We start from the raw sequence: 14778 nt of genomic DNA, 5'->3' as shown, positions 1-14778 counted from the left end.
GTTTCAGCATTACGGCCAAATCTGAAAACACAAGAGATCCTCCAGTTCTCTGCCTCAAATTCCTCCAGCCCCGTACCAAACACACCAGGGCAAACACACGTAATCATGACATACATAAAGCACCAAACCGTTGGTCCTGTTTGGAGTGATAAATTTGGTTCTGTTCGTATAAAGTTCAGTTATAAACAAGATTGCATTCGCTTAAATGGATAATTCGACCAAACATGAATATTCTGTAATCATTTTTCTGTTTTTAATGATAATTTTGTTTGTTTTAATTTATAATTAGGATTTGTATTAATTTTCTGTAATTATTTGCTCTTTCATACTTGTATTATTTTCTTTCTTTTCGAGACTTCATAAGAAGGTGTTTTTGAGAAATGTCAAATTTGTTTTACAATTTTTTTTTTATAAACCATTATTTATTCATTATTATTATTTTTTATTTTGTTATTATTGGTATAAAATGGGTGGTTGGATATGTGAGATATGATTGAAACAGGTTTCATGACAAATCGCAACTGTCCTTGTAACTGCCTTGGGGAGCAGCCAGTGATTTCTCAGCTAGTCAATCACTTTGCACAATGTCAACAAATAATGGTGCTGAGAAAATTTAATTACACTCACATAATTAATCGCATGTGTCAATGTGCTAATTTTGACAGCTCTAATTTACACAGAAATAATAAACACAAACAATGAAACAGTCTGCTGTTTAGTACAAATCATCCACAAGGCATCCCTAGAACTTTGAGGACATCTAAACAAGAAAAAAAAGCCTGAAATGGGACAATTTAATTAAAAACCGAAATTGATTAAAATGTCTGCAAGACATGTGGTGTGTGAGGATGTATAGCAGACTGGAAAAAGGCCTCCCTAAAAGGTTATGTTTTGTGCGTGTGCAAAACTGCAAACAAGAGAGCAAAGAAAAAATACCCAGATACGGGATGCAGGATGTCATGCTCTGGCTGCTGATGTAATCTCTCAAGCGTTTATAGTTGTCTTCTTTAGACATCAAATACTCCAGCCTCTCAAACGTGGCCTTGTCCTTTCGACTCAAAAGCTATGGGAAAGGAGAAAAAGGAAAGCTTTATTACCAGCATCTGTGACATGCAGAAGTGCAGCAACCCTCAGCAGATAACATTCAGACATACATCAATATTTTCTGTATGTTTTATAAAGTCAGCATGTGTTTCTAAACAGAAAAACCTTTAATAAATCAGGCTCTAAATAATCATCTAAATGGACTCAGCTGTAAACAATCCAGGCTCTAACAACAGATCTCAAGAGCGCTGATTTTTAGTGTCTGTGCTCAGCATCTCTATCATACTCCAGTAATCATACACAGTTAATGTGACTTTTGTTTGTTTTCCATTTATCAACCATTTGGCAGAGCAATCCTAAACATGATCGCATTTAGGACGGTGTAAAATATCTCCACCTGACCAAAACAAGAGAAGAAAAAAAATGGAAAACTAATATTTAGTGTTTAGTAATGTTCTCAGCAAAAACAAAAGCGGGTGAAACAAAGGCAGCAAACTTTAGATTAAATAAGAGCTCTGCAAACAAATGAAAAGATGATAGTGATGAAATGAAATCCAGTGTACCACACAGTATATTCAAACAAACCTAACCAAATTAAGAGACACACACACACACACACTCCAGTTCTCCAAAATCATACTGTCTGCAGGTCTGTGTGGAGATGAAATTTTTGCAAATGTCCCCAGAAGAATAGCAAAAACTTTTTAGCAGGAAGTTTGTAAATGGCTAACTACAATATTCTACTAACTACAAGTAACTTTGCAACTACATGTTAAGTAATTCTCATTAGATCATTAGTAGACTATTAGGTTAGGCCTAGAGTTGGACTATCAAAATAAAGTGTTACCTATATTAAACCTTTTTTTTTTCACCCAAAAAAAATCTTTGGATTATCTTTGGGCGACTGATCATGTAAAATCATTTTTGAACAAAAAGTCAAATTTCCTTCCACTGAAGCAAATCATGCAGAATAACACAATTTATAATGTAAAATGTTTTATTAAATTACAAAAACACCAAATAAAAGTACGTTCAGAGCCCACTATATTGGATTGTGTTTGGCCGTGTCTGAGGAAAGCTAGTCTGAGAAGGCTTGGAGATCACAGATCTGACAGAAAAAGCGGGGGAGAGGAATATTCCAGTTATGTAAAAGACTGAAAATGGTACACTAGAGACACAATCGAGGAGGAGGATGTTGGCTGTGACTGAAGACAAGACAAGACAAGACAATATTTCCAAAGAAAAGACCGATACACCAAGCTGCTGGATAGCACGATCCTTAGAAAAGTATACCACGGTAACCATAGTTCCTCTCAAAATACAAATAAATACTGTTTGCACATGCAAAATTCAGTGCCAAAGTGTGAGGATGTTGTTGGTGGCTGCCAAAGCATTGTCTTGTGGCTCCTAAAACGTTCAGAATTGCATGTGTGTTGCTAGGGTGTTCTGGGGGGTTGCCAGGTTTAAGGTGTTCTGAGCGGTTTTAGTGCATTCTATAAGGTTGCTTGAGTGTTCCAGGTGGTTCTTTGGTGGTTTTGTACTGGCCCAAGAGAGCAAAACTAAAACTAAAATAGAAAGAGTACTTTTTAAACACTGAAAGTGTGACACACTTCTCATTTAAGTTGCAGACTTCTATACATCAAAATGTAACATTTTCAAGTGTTTACATTTAAAAGTCTTCCAGGATTTTACAAAGGAAACCTGGAGCTGCTAATGCTAATAAATGTCCAAAAATCCAAGTGCAGCACACTCGTCTACAGAATGATTTGTGAGCAAACATGTTTTGAAGTTATGAAAAACCTGGAGAACAGGTGTCTGTTTTATGATAGTTGCCCTATTTTAGAGTAGAAACACACGAGTGTTTGGGAAACCCTGCTATTAGCTTTAGGTTTAGTGCAGTCTATTGATCTTTCAAGAAACTGAGGTGGTTCGTTTATAAGGATGTCATTAACAACTAGTTTTCCATCATTAGAAAGAAAGTAAACGTTCACTCAAGCACCATCATTTTATGCTAGTTTAATAAATTATAGGGGTACAAAAATCACCACCACTGTTGAGTGTGTCCAAATGGAGGGTATCATGTATCATGGGAACTGAGATGCATGATTTAATTCCAGTAAAGACTGAAAGGGGGAAAAAAACTAAACAGAGTTCCTTGTTGTTCATCAATCAAAATATTGGTTCCTTGTTGTTCATCAATCAAAATATTGGAAAGAAACAGCTCAAGGTTTCATAGTGATTCATTTGTTTGCTGCTTCCAGCCCGCATCAGTAACTAACTGAGAGTGTGTCGGAGGCCTGGATAATTTCACAACCTAAAAACACACATGGAAACCAAGTCTAAAGAAGCTTGGACGCATGCAGTAGCACAAGGTGCTTTGAAAAAATACAAATAAAAAAGAAAGAAAGAAAAGAAAGTATTAAAAATAAAATAAAATGTCTTGACGCTAGACTCTGCTGGTGTATGACAAAGCCATTTTATAAGAAAAAACAATGCAAAAATGTGCAAAAATAATTACCAAGTATGTTTTAGCAAGTAATTGAAAAACTAACATGCAAAATGTTAATAAGGTGTGTTTTAAATAACTCACAGCCCAGGTCTTGTTGAGCCTGAAGATGGGAGCGCTCTGTAAAGCAGATACTACCGCCATCACTGCATGGAGACTGTTCATGTCACACAGTTTCTGCAGGAAGACAGACAGAAGGTTAGCAACTAGTATAGTCACTTAAGTACAGTAGTACAAATGTGCAGTATGGAGTGTTTTTACCTTTGCTGTTCTGATATAGAGGCTCAACACTTCTGCTCTGATCTTCAGAGTCTGAGCATGAAGAATCTCCCTCACCACCCAGAAACTCACCTAACGTTAGACAAAACCATAAGACTGACATTGATAGCTGATCGATACTGCCATAGTCAACATATTGTTTATTGTTTTTCATTATCGTTAAACTTAAACATGTTTGGGCTGGACAGATGTACATGGAAACCCATTAGTCACAAGTGCAGAGACACTGCACCAGATGCACGCCTGATCATAAATAGCTTTGACTTTGTGTAGTACACAGAAAGAGAAAAGACAAGGTACAAAACACAAGACAAGAAGAGACGAGAAGAAAAGAGAGATGAGACTGGAAAAAGAAAAAAAGAAAAAAAAAGACTAGATAAGAATAAAATAAAATAGGAGGGTACAAAAAAAAAGATAAGACGGAGGGAGGAAACAAGAGGGTGAGAAGAACTGAGATGAGAAAAGATGAGACAAAACTGACCAGAGGAGAGCAGGAGACAAAACTGAGGAGACAAAAAGGGGAAAAGACTAAATAAGACATGACCAGAATAAAACAAGAAGTGAAGAAAATAGAGAATGAGAGGAGATGAGAAGCCAAGAGACAAGAAGAAACATTGTATTTTAAGCTCCAGACGTTATGTAACTGCAGACATGGATTGTTGAAACATCACTCTTCATCTCCCCCAGCCCCTGCCAACCTCAGCCCCCCATTTCCATTTCTCCTGTTGATTTTCCAGACTCTTCTTTTCCGCGATCCCTCCCTCTCCATTCCTTCCCACATGTCCCATGCTGGGACGCACACACGGTGAGGTCATTGTTTCACCATCTCCCCTACTGTGTGTTCCTGTTTGTTGTTGTGAGACTGGATTACAGAACCTCTGGATAAAGCTGGAACTCCTCAAACCAGTGGAAAGGACGTAATGACTAATGAAGAGAAAAGGCAGCATGGTACTGCAGACATTTATACTCGAACACAAACACACAGCACAAAAAACATGCGTGAGCACATATTCACAACAGCTGCTGTGGTACACACACACCTGCATTAAACACAAAGAGGAAATCCATTTTTTTTTAGCCTGATTTTGAGCCTCTAGTCATGCAGAACTTTTCCCCACACACTCCATTAGAGAATATTTCAACTCCGTGCTCCTCTCATTTCATCTACGTCAGGGAAAACATGACAAAAAATAAAAAGAACAAACTGAAGTAGAGGGAAGGACTGAAACAACACACACACCACAGACCTTATGCAAATTTCCCTCAGTAAAAGATACCCTTATGTGCCTAATTTTTAACATCTGTCAGTGGGTAACCTGTAGGGTCTGTCTGTATGCGTGTGTTTGCATAAGTGTGCTTTTATACCCGAGTTTTGCTTCCATTGTTTCCTGCATTGAGTACATAAGAGTAAATCCATATCTGTGCATGACAGGCCAATTCATTGGCTCAAAATGTTTGTGTGAGTCTTTGAAGTGGGGAGCTTAAAGGTCTAGCCAGAGAGAGAGAGACTTTTGGTTTAAATCCATATCTGTGCATGACAGAGAGAGAGAGACATTAGGTTCCAATCCTTTTAGAACGTTTTGTTCTCGACTTTCCAAGCATCACCCTTCAGAAAGTACATTTGTGTTGGCAGGCGAGTGCATGCGGGTTGCTGAACAGCCGTTTTCAGGATGTACATTGAGAAAAGTTTCCACAGAACACAAATTCCTGACTGATATTCTCATATTTATTACAGAGAGCTAGCCATATTATCAGGGGAGAACGTCTGTCTATGAAGGTGTGTTCAAGTCTTAAAGTGGAGATTTTGGGGTGCAAAAACAACTTCTGCATTAGATATAAGCTTTATTCAACTATCATTCCCTTCTGGTTACACACTGTCAGCGTCTGCCAATTATGAAGCAACGACTGCACACAGAAACATGTACACACTCAGAGGGGGCCACATATTTCTTTAAAGGCCAACTGGATCAAGCCAACATCTTTGCTCAGGCCTCAGTGGAGCGATAAGGTTTTCAAACATCCCCATTACCTGCTCACAAGTTTAGTTTCCCACTTGTCTCATTGACCTGGAGTGACATACAATCACAGTGTGTGCATAGAGTCCAAATTCTGTTAACAAGAACCTTGATGGCGACGTCATTTTCTAACCCAGCCAATCCAAGGCAATAAAGCCAAGAGATTTAGGCCAGAAACATACTCACTCCCAAAGATGCTCAGCCAGCGCATTACAAGCATGCCAGCCCTTTGGAAGCTGAGCTACTAGAGAGGCCTCCACCCCTCGTGACCCAAACATTTACCTGCACCAACGCTTTTCTACACTTTGATGCCCAATCCCTAACACAAACCACTTGGAAACCTTATTTTTTCCGCTTTTTAAAATTTGAGGTTTTTATTTAAAACAAACCAACTCTCGAAATACATGTAGCCACAGAAACAATAAACAAGCTTCCTACCATAGTAAACTGGCTGACCACACACCTATTTGAGTATTGTTATGAATTAAAATTTAAAGCTACTGATTATAATGTTTGAAAATGTAATGCTCAAATTATGTTTCTCCAATTTAGCTTTTTTTTATTGAAAAGCATGTTTTATATTTGTGAAAATAAAAATGTAATGCACTACTATCAGAAAATAAACTATACTGCTCAAAAGTTTTGGGTCTGTAAAATTTAAAAAGAAAAGGATGCACTAAAGGCTGCAATACACTACACGACTTTAAAACACTGGGCATCATTTACCAAACTTTGTAATAGTCAGAGAGGAAAAACTGGCCATTCTACACTAAACGACTGAGGATCACACACTATATCAGCCTGTAAAGTTGCTCCGATCACAACAAACTCAGGCTACGTTTACACTAGTGTGCTTTTTGTGATTTTTAAGATGATAGTGTTCATTTTCTACTTTTGCTGTTTTTTAGATAAGTTTTCGTTCCACACTACACAACTGAAAATGCATGACACGTGACCTGATGCAGTTAATGAAGGTGAGAAAATGTGAATATTTGTTTTAATTTTTTTTTTTTGGTTTTTTTTAATGTGTGTTGTTTTATAAGTTGCTGTCATAAAAAATAATAAAAAAAATTACTTAAACGCTCTTCATGTTTTTTTTTTTTAACTTGCCAACAATATGACCGCCATGCCCCTGACACTCCACTGACCCTTAATTTTTCTTCATGTTTTTATTTATGGGCAATGTCTGTTACCTATCACTGGGTCATCAGAATGAAGTTTAATGTGTTGTTCATTTTAATGTGTGTTGTGAAGTGTGCTTTGTGTTTCTTGTTCCAGCCACAACTAGAGAGCTCCTGAAAAAAATAACAAAAAATAAATAAATAAATAAATCACAGTCTAGTTGGTTTAAGATTGAGAAACTGGACAAAAAACTAGTCAACCAAGCACAGCAGGAGGCGGCGAATGGTCTACAATGCCAAAAACAAATCAACTCAGGACACCTGAAATAAGGTGAGCGTCACTCATGAGTAGTGACCCTAGAAAACATCATTAATGGGGCCTCTGACAGCAGAAGTTTGAATCTTTCCCAGTCCCTCATGCTTTGTACACTTGATTTTGCATCCAAAAACAGAAGTCTTCTCAGACTCCGTTGCCAATCGTCTAAAAATTGTGTTGATCCTCTGTCTCGCTCGCATGGTGTGACTGATTGACTGAACAAGAATGGAAAAGCTTTTAAAATAATATTTAACAATGTGTATTTGGCATCAATCTGACATGCTAAATCTCCAAAACATGAACATGACAACTCAACTCCACCTGTTCGGTCATCTAAGAAACATCTACGCGTTAAAGCTGCCGTGACAGTTTCATATACGACATATCGGCCACGCTTGGAAATTCACGTTTGGAAACTCCCGACCATAATCATGCAACCATGCGTTACATAATTACACCAAGCGCTCAGACATTTTCCAGTAGAAAAACGGTTACAAACGAGCTGTTAGCACCATTAAAACACAAAAACAAACTCTGATATGCATTCAACCACAGAGAGAGATTTAAATCCTGATTCCATGATAGGACAGCAAGAACAATGAAATTAACCATCAAACATATTCATCACGATTGTTCATTGGGAATGTACCTACTGTAAACCCGGCACCAACACAAGCGCAATCTCTATTGTGGTCACACTGGCAGACAGTGACTTAATGAGTCAGCAACCTGTGGAGGTAGCAGCTTAGCAACATACACAAACACAGATGTGGATATTCGGAGCCAACACACACAGAACTAAGTGTGCTTTCTGCATTGTGTCTCCAGCACCAACGACCACCAAGATGTGCCAATGAAATCACTTCTGCTGAATCAAATTCTCCATGTGTAACAAATCCGAGCTCCTAGTATAGAGTTCATAATCTGTGATGAGGAAATCACCTATTGAGATACAGTGAAACCAATCACTACCCACTCTGAGAATAAAATAAAAGGTTAAAGGCAGATTCCCGTTCTTCTTCTGCTATGTAATGCATTTCTGAGACTAACAATGACTGAACAATGACTTTATACATTTAACTGAATGCTCCAAAGGGTAGCTGCTTAAGTAATATTTGGACTGGTAACCAAAAAGATGCAGGCTAGAAACCCTAAAAAGGGATCTCATCCACAAACAACGCTGTCCATGTGTTACCTAAATCATATTGTACACTAAAATGTCAAGAACTGCCTCAAATCTAATCGGCTGGATTTACGAAAACATAAGGAAGATTCTTAGGCACATCTGCATTTTCTGCTATGTTTGAGTTGTCCCATTTTACACTGACCTATTTCTAAAATAAATAAATAAATAAATAACTGTGGTCGATTAGTCAGACGGTCTCTTCCTGTCTCATTTGGAGTTGTTTTGCTCAAATCAAGAAAACATGAAACCAAACCAAAAACACAACATGCAAAAACAAAACACAAGAGACCAATCAAAAGTAAAACACACGATAAAACAAAAAGCACAACACAAAAATAAAACACAAGTCGACAAACTAAATAAAACAAGACAAAACACAAAACCAAACAAAAACACAACATGCAAAACACAAGACACCAAACAAAATGAGACAAAACAACATACAAAACACAAGACAAACAAAAATTACAAAAAAGACCCAAAACAAAATACAAGACACAAAACACAAAAACAAATCAAAACATACTGTATACACAAAAAATTGTCCATGCAATATGCAATAACCAAGCATTAGAATCTGCAGTTGGAAGAGTATTTTCAGGACCATAAACTAGAAAAAAAAGAAGAGAAAGCCGGCTAAAGCACCAGTGGGCTGACATCAAATACTGCGTCTGTCTTATTCTGGCAGTGACAGATTGAATAACGTACAAAGCAATGAACCCTGGGAGACTCATGGAGGAAATAAGGTAAGCTAAAAGATAAGTAGTTTGATGGGGGAAAAATAAAAATCCACTTTTGTGATTCTCAGTTTCATAGATTTCAAACCTTCAAACAAAAAACAGGAGGAAGTCAGTTCTCTTCACAGGGAGCACTGCTATCGCACAAAAGTCTTTAAAGCAGCGGGAAGTCAATGGAAAGGGGATCATAGCTGTGTTTTATGTTCCCTTTCTTTCATGTCTCATGAAAAGGCCTTTACTGTCTCTAAAATGCAACATAATTCTAAGATGTAGCAGCACTGATGCATCTAAGTGAGTGCATTTGCACAGATGCTCACTAAAACACATCAGGACAACCTGTCAAGCCTTGAAAAAACAAACTCAATTGGCAACTTTATAGCTGTAAAAGGATTTAATTGCATATTCAACCACATTTTACCTAATTTAAACAACAAAACAAGGCAGTTCTAATACCATTTCAGGATGTATTCAGTTAACCAGCTGGGAATCATGAATAAGATAATGGGAGATGAAGAGTAATGGAACCAGTGCTTGGCAGGGATGGCAATGAAAAACTCTATGTCAAACACTGGCCTTGTGTCGGATTCCTTATATGACATTAAGTCACTTTGCATTAGCTGAACCTTAATATCATCACCTAGTCTGGAAACCTGGAGCTCACTCATAACCACAGCTCAAAATCAGACACAAACAGGGGAGCTGGGAATCAAAGAAAGAATTACAGTTGACAAGGATGTGGATGTCTCTATAAAAATACATACATTAAATACTAACGCTCACAGAATGGGTGGGCAAGAGCAGAGATTTTCCATCATGGCATTTAATGTCATCAGTGCTAAAATCCAATCATTTCTTTAATAATTTTACATTTGTAATATAATAATAATACTAAAAGATTTTTGGAATGTTTTACTAGAATTTGTGAGTGCTCCAAACAAACCCATCTAAAGCAAAGTGAACTCACAATAGCCCACCTTGATTTACCCCGAGAGGTTCTCAGATTGTGGCTCACTTATGCATTAAAGAGCAGTTTGTGGAGGGAAAAAAAAAGTCCTTTCATGTTCCTCAGAAAATCTAACAGCATACAGGATTGTGAAGACATCAAGATATAAATAATGATAGAATTTATTGTGGAATAGACTGTTTCTTTAAAAAAGTTAACTGGCACCACAAATTCTACAAGCTCAAGCCAGATAACTAGTAAGAACATCATTTGCACATCTAGAAAATCAAACAATTTCGGCATGTGTGTCTGAAACAGAGCCTCACCTGAAGATTATAAATCTAAAATAGGACAGTTTTCCTAGAAACAGTGTTCCAGTTATTCTCCCTCTTTCACCTGCAAGAGTTTTGCCTTGTAAAAACAGCATAAGAGAGAAAGTGAACATGCCATATGTACTGTCCATTATTCTCAACTGCTCTACAGAGCTTGGATCAGACAGCGTCCTGCCAGGCAAATACTACTACACAAATGGCACAAATGTGTTCAAAATGGGTGAAGATGAGGAACTTCACTGGGAAAAACATCTCTGGGCCAAACTCTCTGTTGGGAAATAGAGATACACAACAGTGGGGACTTAACTAAATGGTTGCACCACTTTAGCACGCTATATTTAAGTGCAAATATGCTGTGCAGAACCACACAACAGAGTTTAACCTAGGGCTGCTCGATTATGGCCAAAACCGAGAAATGTAGCATTCCATCACTTGCTCACCAGTGGATCCTCTGCAGTAAATGGGTGCCGTCAGAATGAGAGTCCAAACGGCTGATAAAAACATCACAATAATCCACACCACTCCAGTCCATCAATTAATGACTTATGAACTGAGTTCTCTCACACCAAAATCCACAAACATATTAGTTAACTGTTTTAGATAGTTTTCGAATGTAAATGTTGCTTGATCGGTGCATATTTATTTCTCTCCTGATTCAGACGAGATTACTTTTTCATTTGATTATTTTGATGTTTTTATCCTCTGTTTGGACTCTCATTCTGACGGCACCCATTCACTGCAGAGGATCCACTGGTGAGCAAGTGATGGAATGCCACATTTCTCCAAATCTGTTCAGATAATGAAACAACCTATTTTATTTTTTTTTTTTTACTGGCATACATTTTCAGCAAATTTCAAATTAATTTTATTCTCATTATTCGTCAGGATAAACATCCCAAGCAAATTAGGCCTATTATAAAAATACATCATAAAAGAATAGTATTGAATATAAACTTATATATAAACAAACTAATTATCCAGTAGTGAATTGGTCATTAAAACAACAGAGCAGGTGCATGTAAGCAAAAAAAAGAGTGTCTTAGCAGGAATGTATATGAAAACGTGTAGCATATCACAGACAAACATCCATTACTTCTAATGTGAAACCTTATGGTTTTCAGGATTGCTGGGCCCATGACCATGTTTTTTGCATTTCCTTTATAGCAGAACATGAAGACAGAGTGCTGGTTTTAACATAATCTCTCATGTTATGTATCATATTCATGTGTCGGGCTAAATGCCATGTGATCTGTGCAGCTAGTTTATAATTGGCACAAGTTTGTCTACAGTGGTCTTTTCCAAAACCCTAACAGCATTCTTCATGATAGTACGTATGCAACATGTTGCTCCGTCGCAGCCAAAACAGGTCAGACTGAACGACAATGTGCCTCAAAGCCATGAAGGCCAGAGAAACCCACTGGTTCCTCTGTTAATGCTTACAGACGCATTACAACTAACGGGGACACTTTTACAATTGAACATACATGTGCACCATTCATGTGGCTCTGTGCAACTAAACTGATTAAAGATGCTGATCTATTATCCTTCAAAGCCAATGAAATCGTCTCCTGAGGCAATCCCAGAAAAGGAAACCAGAGGTTATCAAAGACTAAATTAAAATCAGCATCTCTACCACATCAAAGTTAAAGGGATAGTTGTGTCATCGGTTACTCATGCACCCTCATGTCATTCCAAACCCAGATGACTTTATTTCAGTGGAACACAAAAAGGACAAGGTGTCCAAGCTGCTCTTTTTCATAGAATAAAGGTAATATAAAAATGACAAAAACCTCCATAAAAGTATTTCTGTATATAATTAATATTGAAACCAGGCTCTACATGTCTTCATCCAGCAAGTTTTCATTAGGAATGCTGATAAACATTTTTATGTTATGGCTGATAACCAGATAATATTAAATAATATTTGAATTAAATGAGTTTAGAAAGTTGGAGATTTTTAGTTAAATTGAATTTTATATAGAAGAAATGTTTAGCTGCAGCAAAAGGGGGTCACACCAGATACTGAAAGCAAAAATTCACATACTTTTGCCACTGACAGATATGTAACACTAGATCATTTTTCTCAATCAATAAATGACAAAGTATATATTTTTGTCTCATTTGTTTTGACTGAATTCTTTGTCTACTTTCAGGACTTGTGTGAAAATCTGATGTTCTTTTGGGTCATATTGTTTTAGAAATATAGAAAATTCTGTAGGGTTTACAAACTTCAGAATATATGCAATATGCAGTTTTCTACTCTTTTAGTCACTTGCATGTTTGTTCATCAGTGTTGTTGTTATTATTTAATAATATAAAATATATTTTAAATATTTTATATTTTGGTATTGTGTATTATGAGCAAAATACTGATTAACAATGACAGAGTATATATACTTATTGTATATATAATCCAAAAATAACACCATTACTCACACAGCTAGAGCAAATATGGCTTCAGAATATGTGCAATATAGTGCATGAGTCATATGAAGCACTTTATTGTTTTTGTGATGCCTATTTAGAGCCTCTATGCTTTTATTCTATTGAAAAGAGCAGCCTGTGAATTCTTGAAAATATCTATGCTTCAGTTCCACAGAAAGAAAAAAACCCTGGTTTGGAACAACAAATGTTTTAAACATTTGCTGGGTGAACCATTTACACAGAAAGAAAAAAACAGTGTTTTGGTTAAAACATTTCTCATTTTTGCACACAGACAGTGAGGTGGCCAAGTGACCTTCAGATTGAAGATGCTACTGAATAACAAAAAACTCGAAATCTCTTCTGTTTACTTAGCTTCATATAGAATTATCTTCCCCTGCAAAGAAAGAAACACTCACTTTGTCAAAAAAACACAGGGGAAAGAGAAATCTATGTGATGTTGTGTAGACTTTTGTTTTGATGTGTTTTTAAAAATCTATTGTGACATGAGCTGCTTTAATACAGCTACTTCATCGAAAAATATTTAGCAACATTTGCAGAGCTGATAAAAACCGCCATTAACTAAAGCAAACCAATAAAAAAATAGAAAAACAGCCAGGACTGCCAGTTCACTGATATCACTGCACTATTTCACTCAAATCAAACAAACCTCTCCATTCCTCCCAGGGCACTCTGGGTCACAGCGTGCTTATAAGCGCCTGTAAAAAAAGGGTAATGGGGTGGTACAGAGAACAGAGCGGAGATGTCTGCATGCATGTAGGCTGGAAAAAGTTACGTAATTTTACGCATCACTCTAAAAGACATTTCATGAAGTTTTAGTGTTTTAAGGCATGTACAAAAGCCTCTGGTCTGCATTACAGCCAGGAGCTCATATTGCTGCCATACAGGATCATGCTGCATATGGATGGGTTTTCTGTACGCTCAATCTGGACATTATTAGCGTGAACATCTTGCAGAGGCACACTTTTGACTACAGGTATAAAACTTTATAATTCAAACTTTTGAATATACAACCTTCGCCAGAACAAAAACATATTTTTTGTCAAAATAAGAATATATCTACACTACCTTCTATCCTAACAACTAAGCCTGACATTCACATGCCTTTTACTCTCATGTTACACATCGACACAAATGGATGTGCTGAAGAGAAAGCGCAAATAATCCTTCAACAAATCCCTTCCCCAAAATACTAAAACTGCCAACAGCCAGATACACACAAAACTAGACAGAAAGCCAGATCTGATCCAGAAAATCTAGAAAGAACCATCATCTATACACATAATTTGTCGACTGATCCGCATCTTGGCTAAATCAATCCCAGACATTTTGAAAATCGAGGTTAGTTCTGTATCGACTTCCAGAGAACCAGACCCTCATCTTTCCAAAGAGGTGACCTGCAGCTTCACCCTCTCCTCGCCAAGCAAGCATCCAAAAAACTGCTGCCAAAGCCAAATAACATGGCTGCATAATCAAACCGTTCAACGATAGAAAACGGTAGACCTAATCACATAATTTACTGTAATTACCATAAATAATGACTAAAAAATGTATGCCAGACACAATAATTTCCCACAAATGCATTAAACAAATCACATAACATTTAGTTCCCCCTCAGTCGTCATGATTTTGTCTCTTACAGTCAGAATAAAAAGCCCAGAACGCTACATTAATATTCAATGTGTGGTAGCCTCATCAAATGCTTTATAAATCACAGTCTGTGCGGCTGAAAGCCCAACCTTACAGATGGTGGATAAAACATGCCTGCGCTAATAAATCATTCAAAGAGCAGAGAGAGGGAGGACAACATGGAGGACAGTGAGTGGAGACCAAGGCCCAGATGTCAATAAGCAAAAT

At 37.2% G+C, this 14778-nt stretch overlaps 1 protein-coding gene across 1 annotated transcript in view; it reads right to left on the bottom strand.

The window, feature by feature from the left end:
• Window positions 1–14778, bottom strand: part of LOC109056478 (ras-specific guanine nucleotide-releasing factor RalGPS2-like) — a 94803-nt gene that overhangs the window by 42208 nt on the left and 37817 nt on the right. The window contains 5 exon segments of the mRNA XM_042777227.1: window positions 937–1063; window positions 3635–3727; window positions 3812–3901; window positions 4311–4332; window positions 7045–7139. Coding sequence (XP_042633161.1) covers window positions 937–1063; window positions 3635–3727; window positions 3812–3901; window positions 4311–4332; window positions 7045–7139 — 427 coding nt within the window.

Source organism: Cyprinus carpio, chromosome A20 (genome assembly GCF_018340385.1).
Source record: "Cyprinus carpio isolate SPL01 chromosome A20, ASM1834038v1, whole genome shotgun sequence".
NCBI lineage: Eukaryota > Metazoa > Chordata > Actinopteri > Cypriniformes > Cyprinidae > Cyprinus > Cyprinus carpio.
The sequence above is the reverse complement of the archived record's forward strand: the minus strand, read 5'-3'. Positions and strand labels throughout refer to the sequence as shown.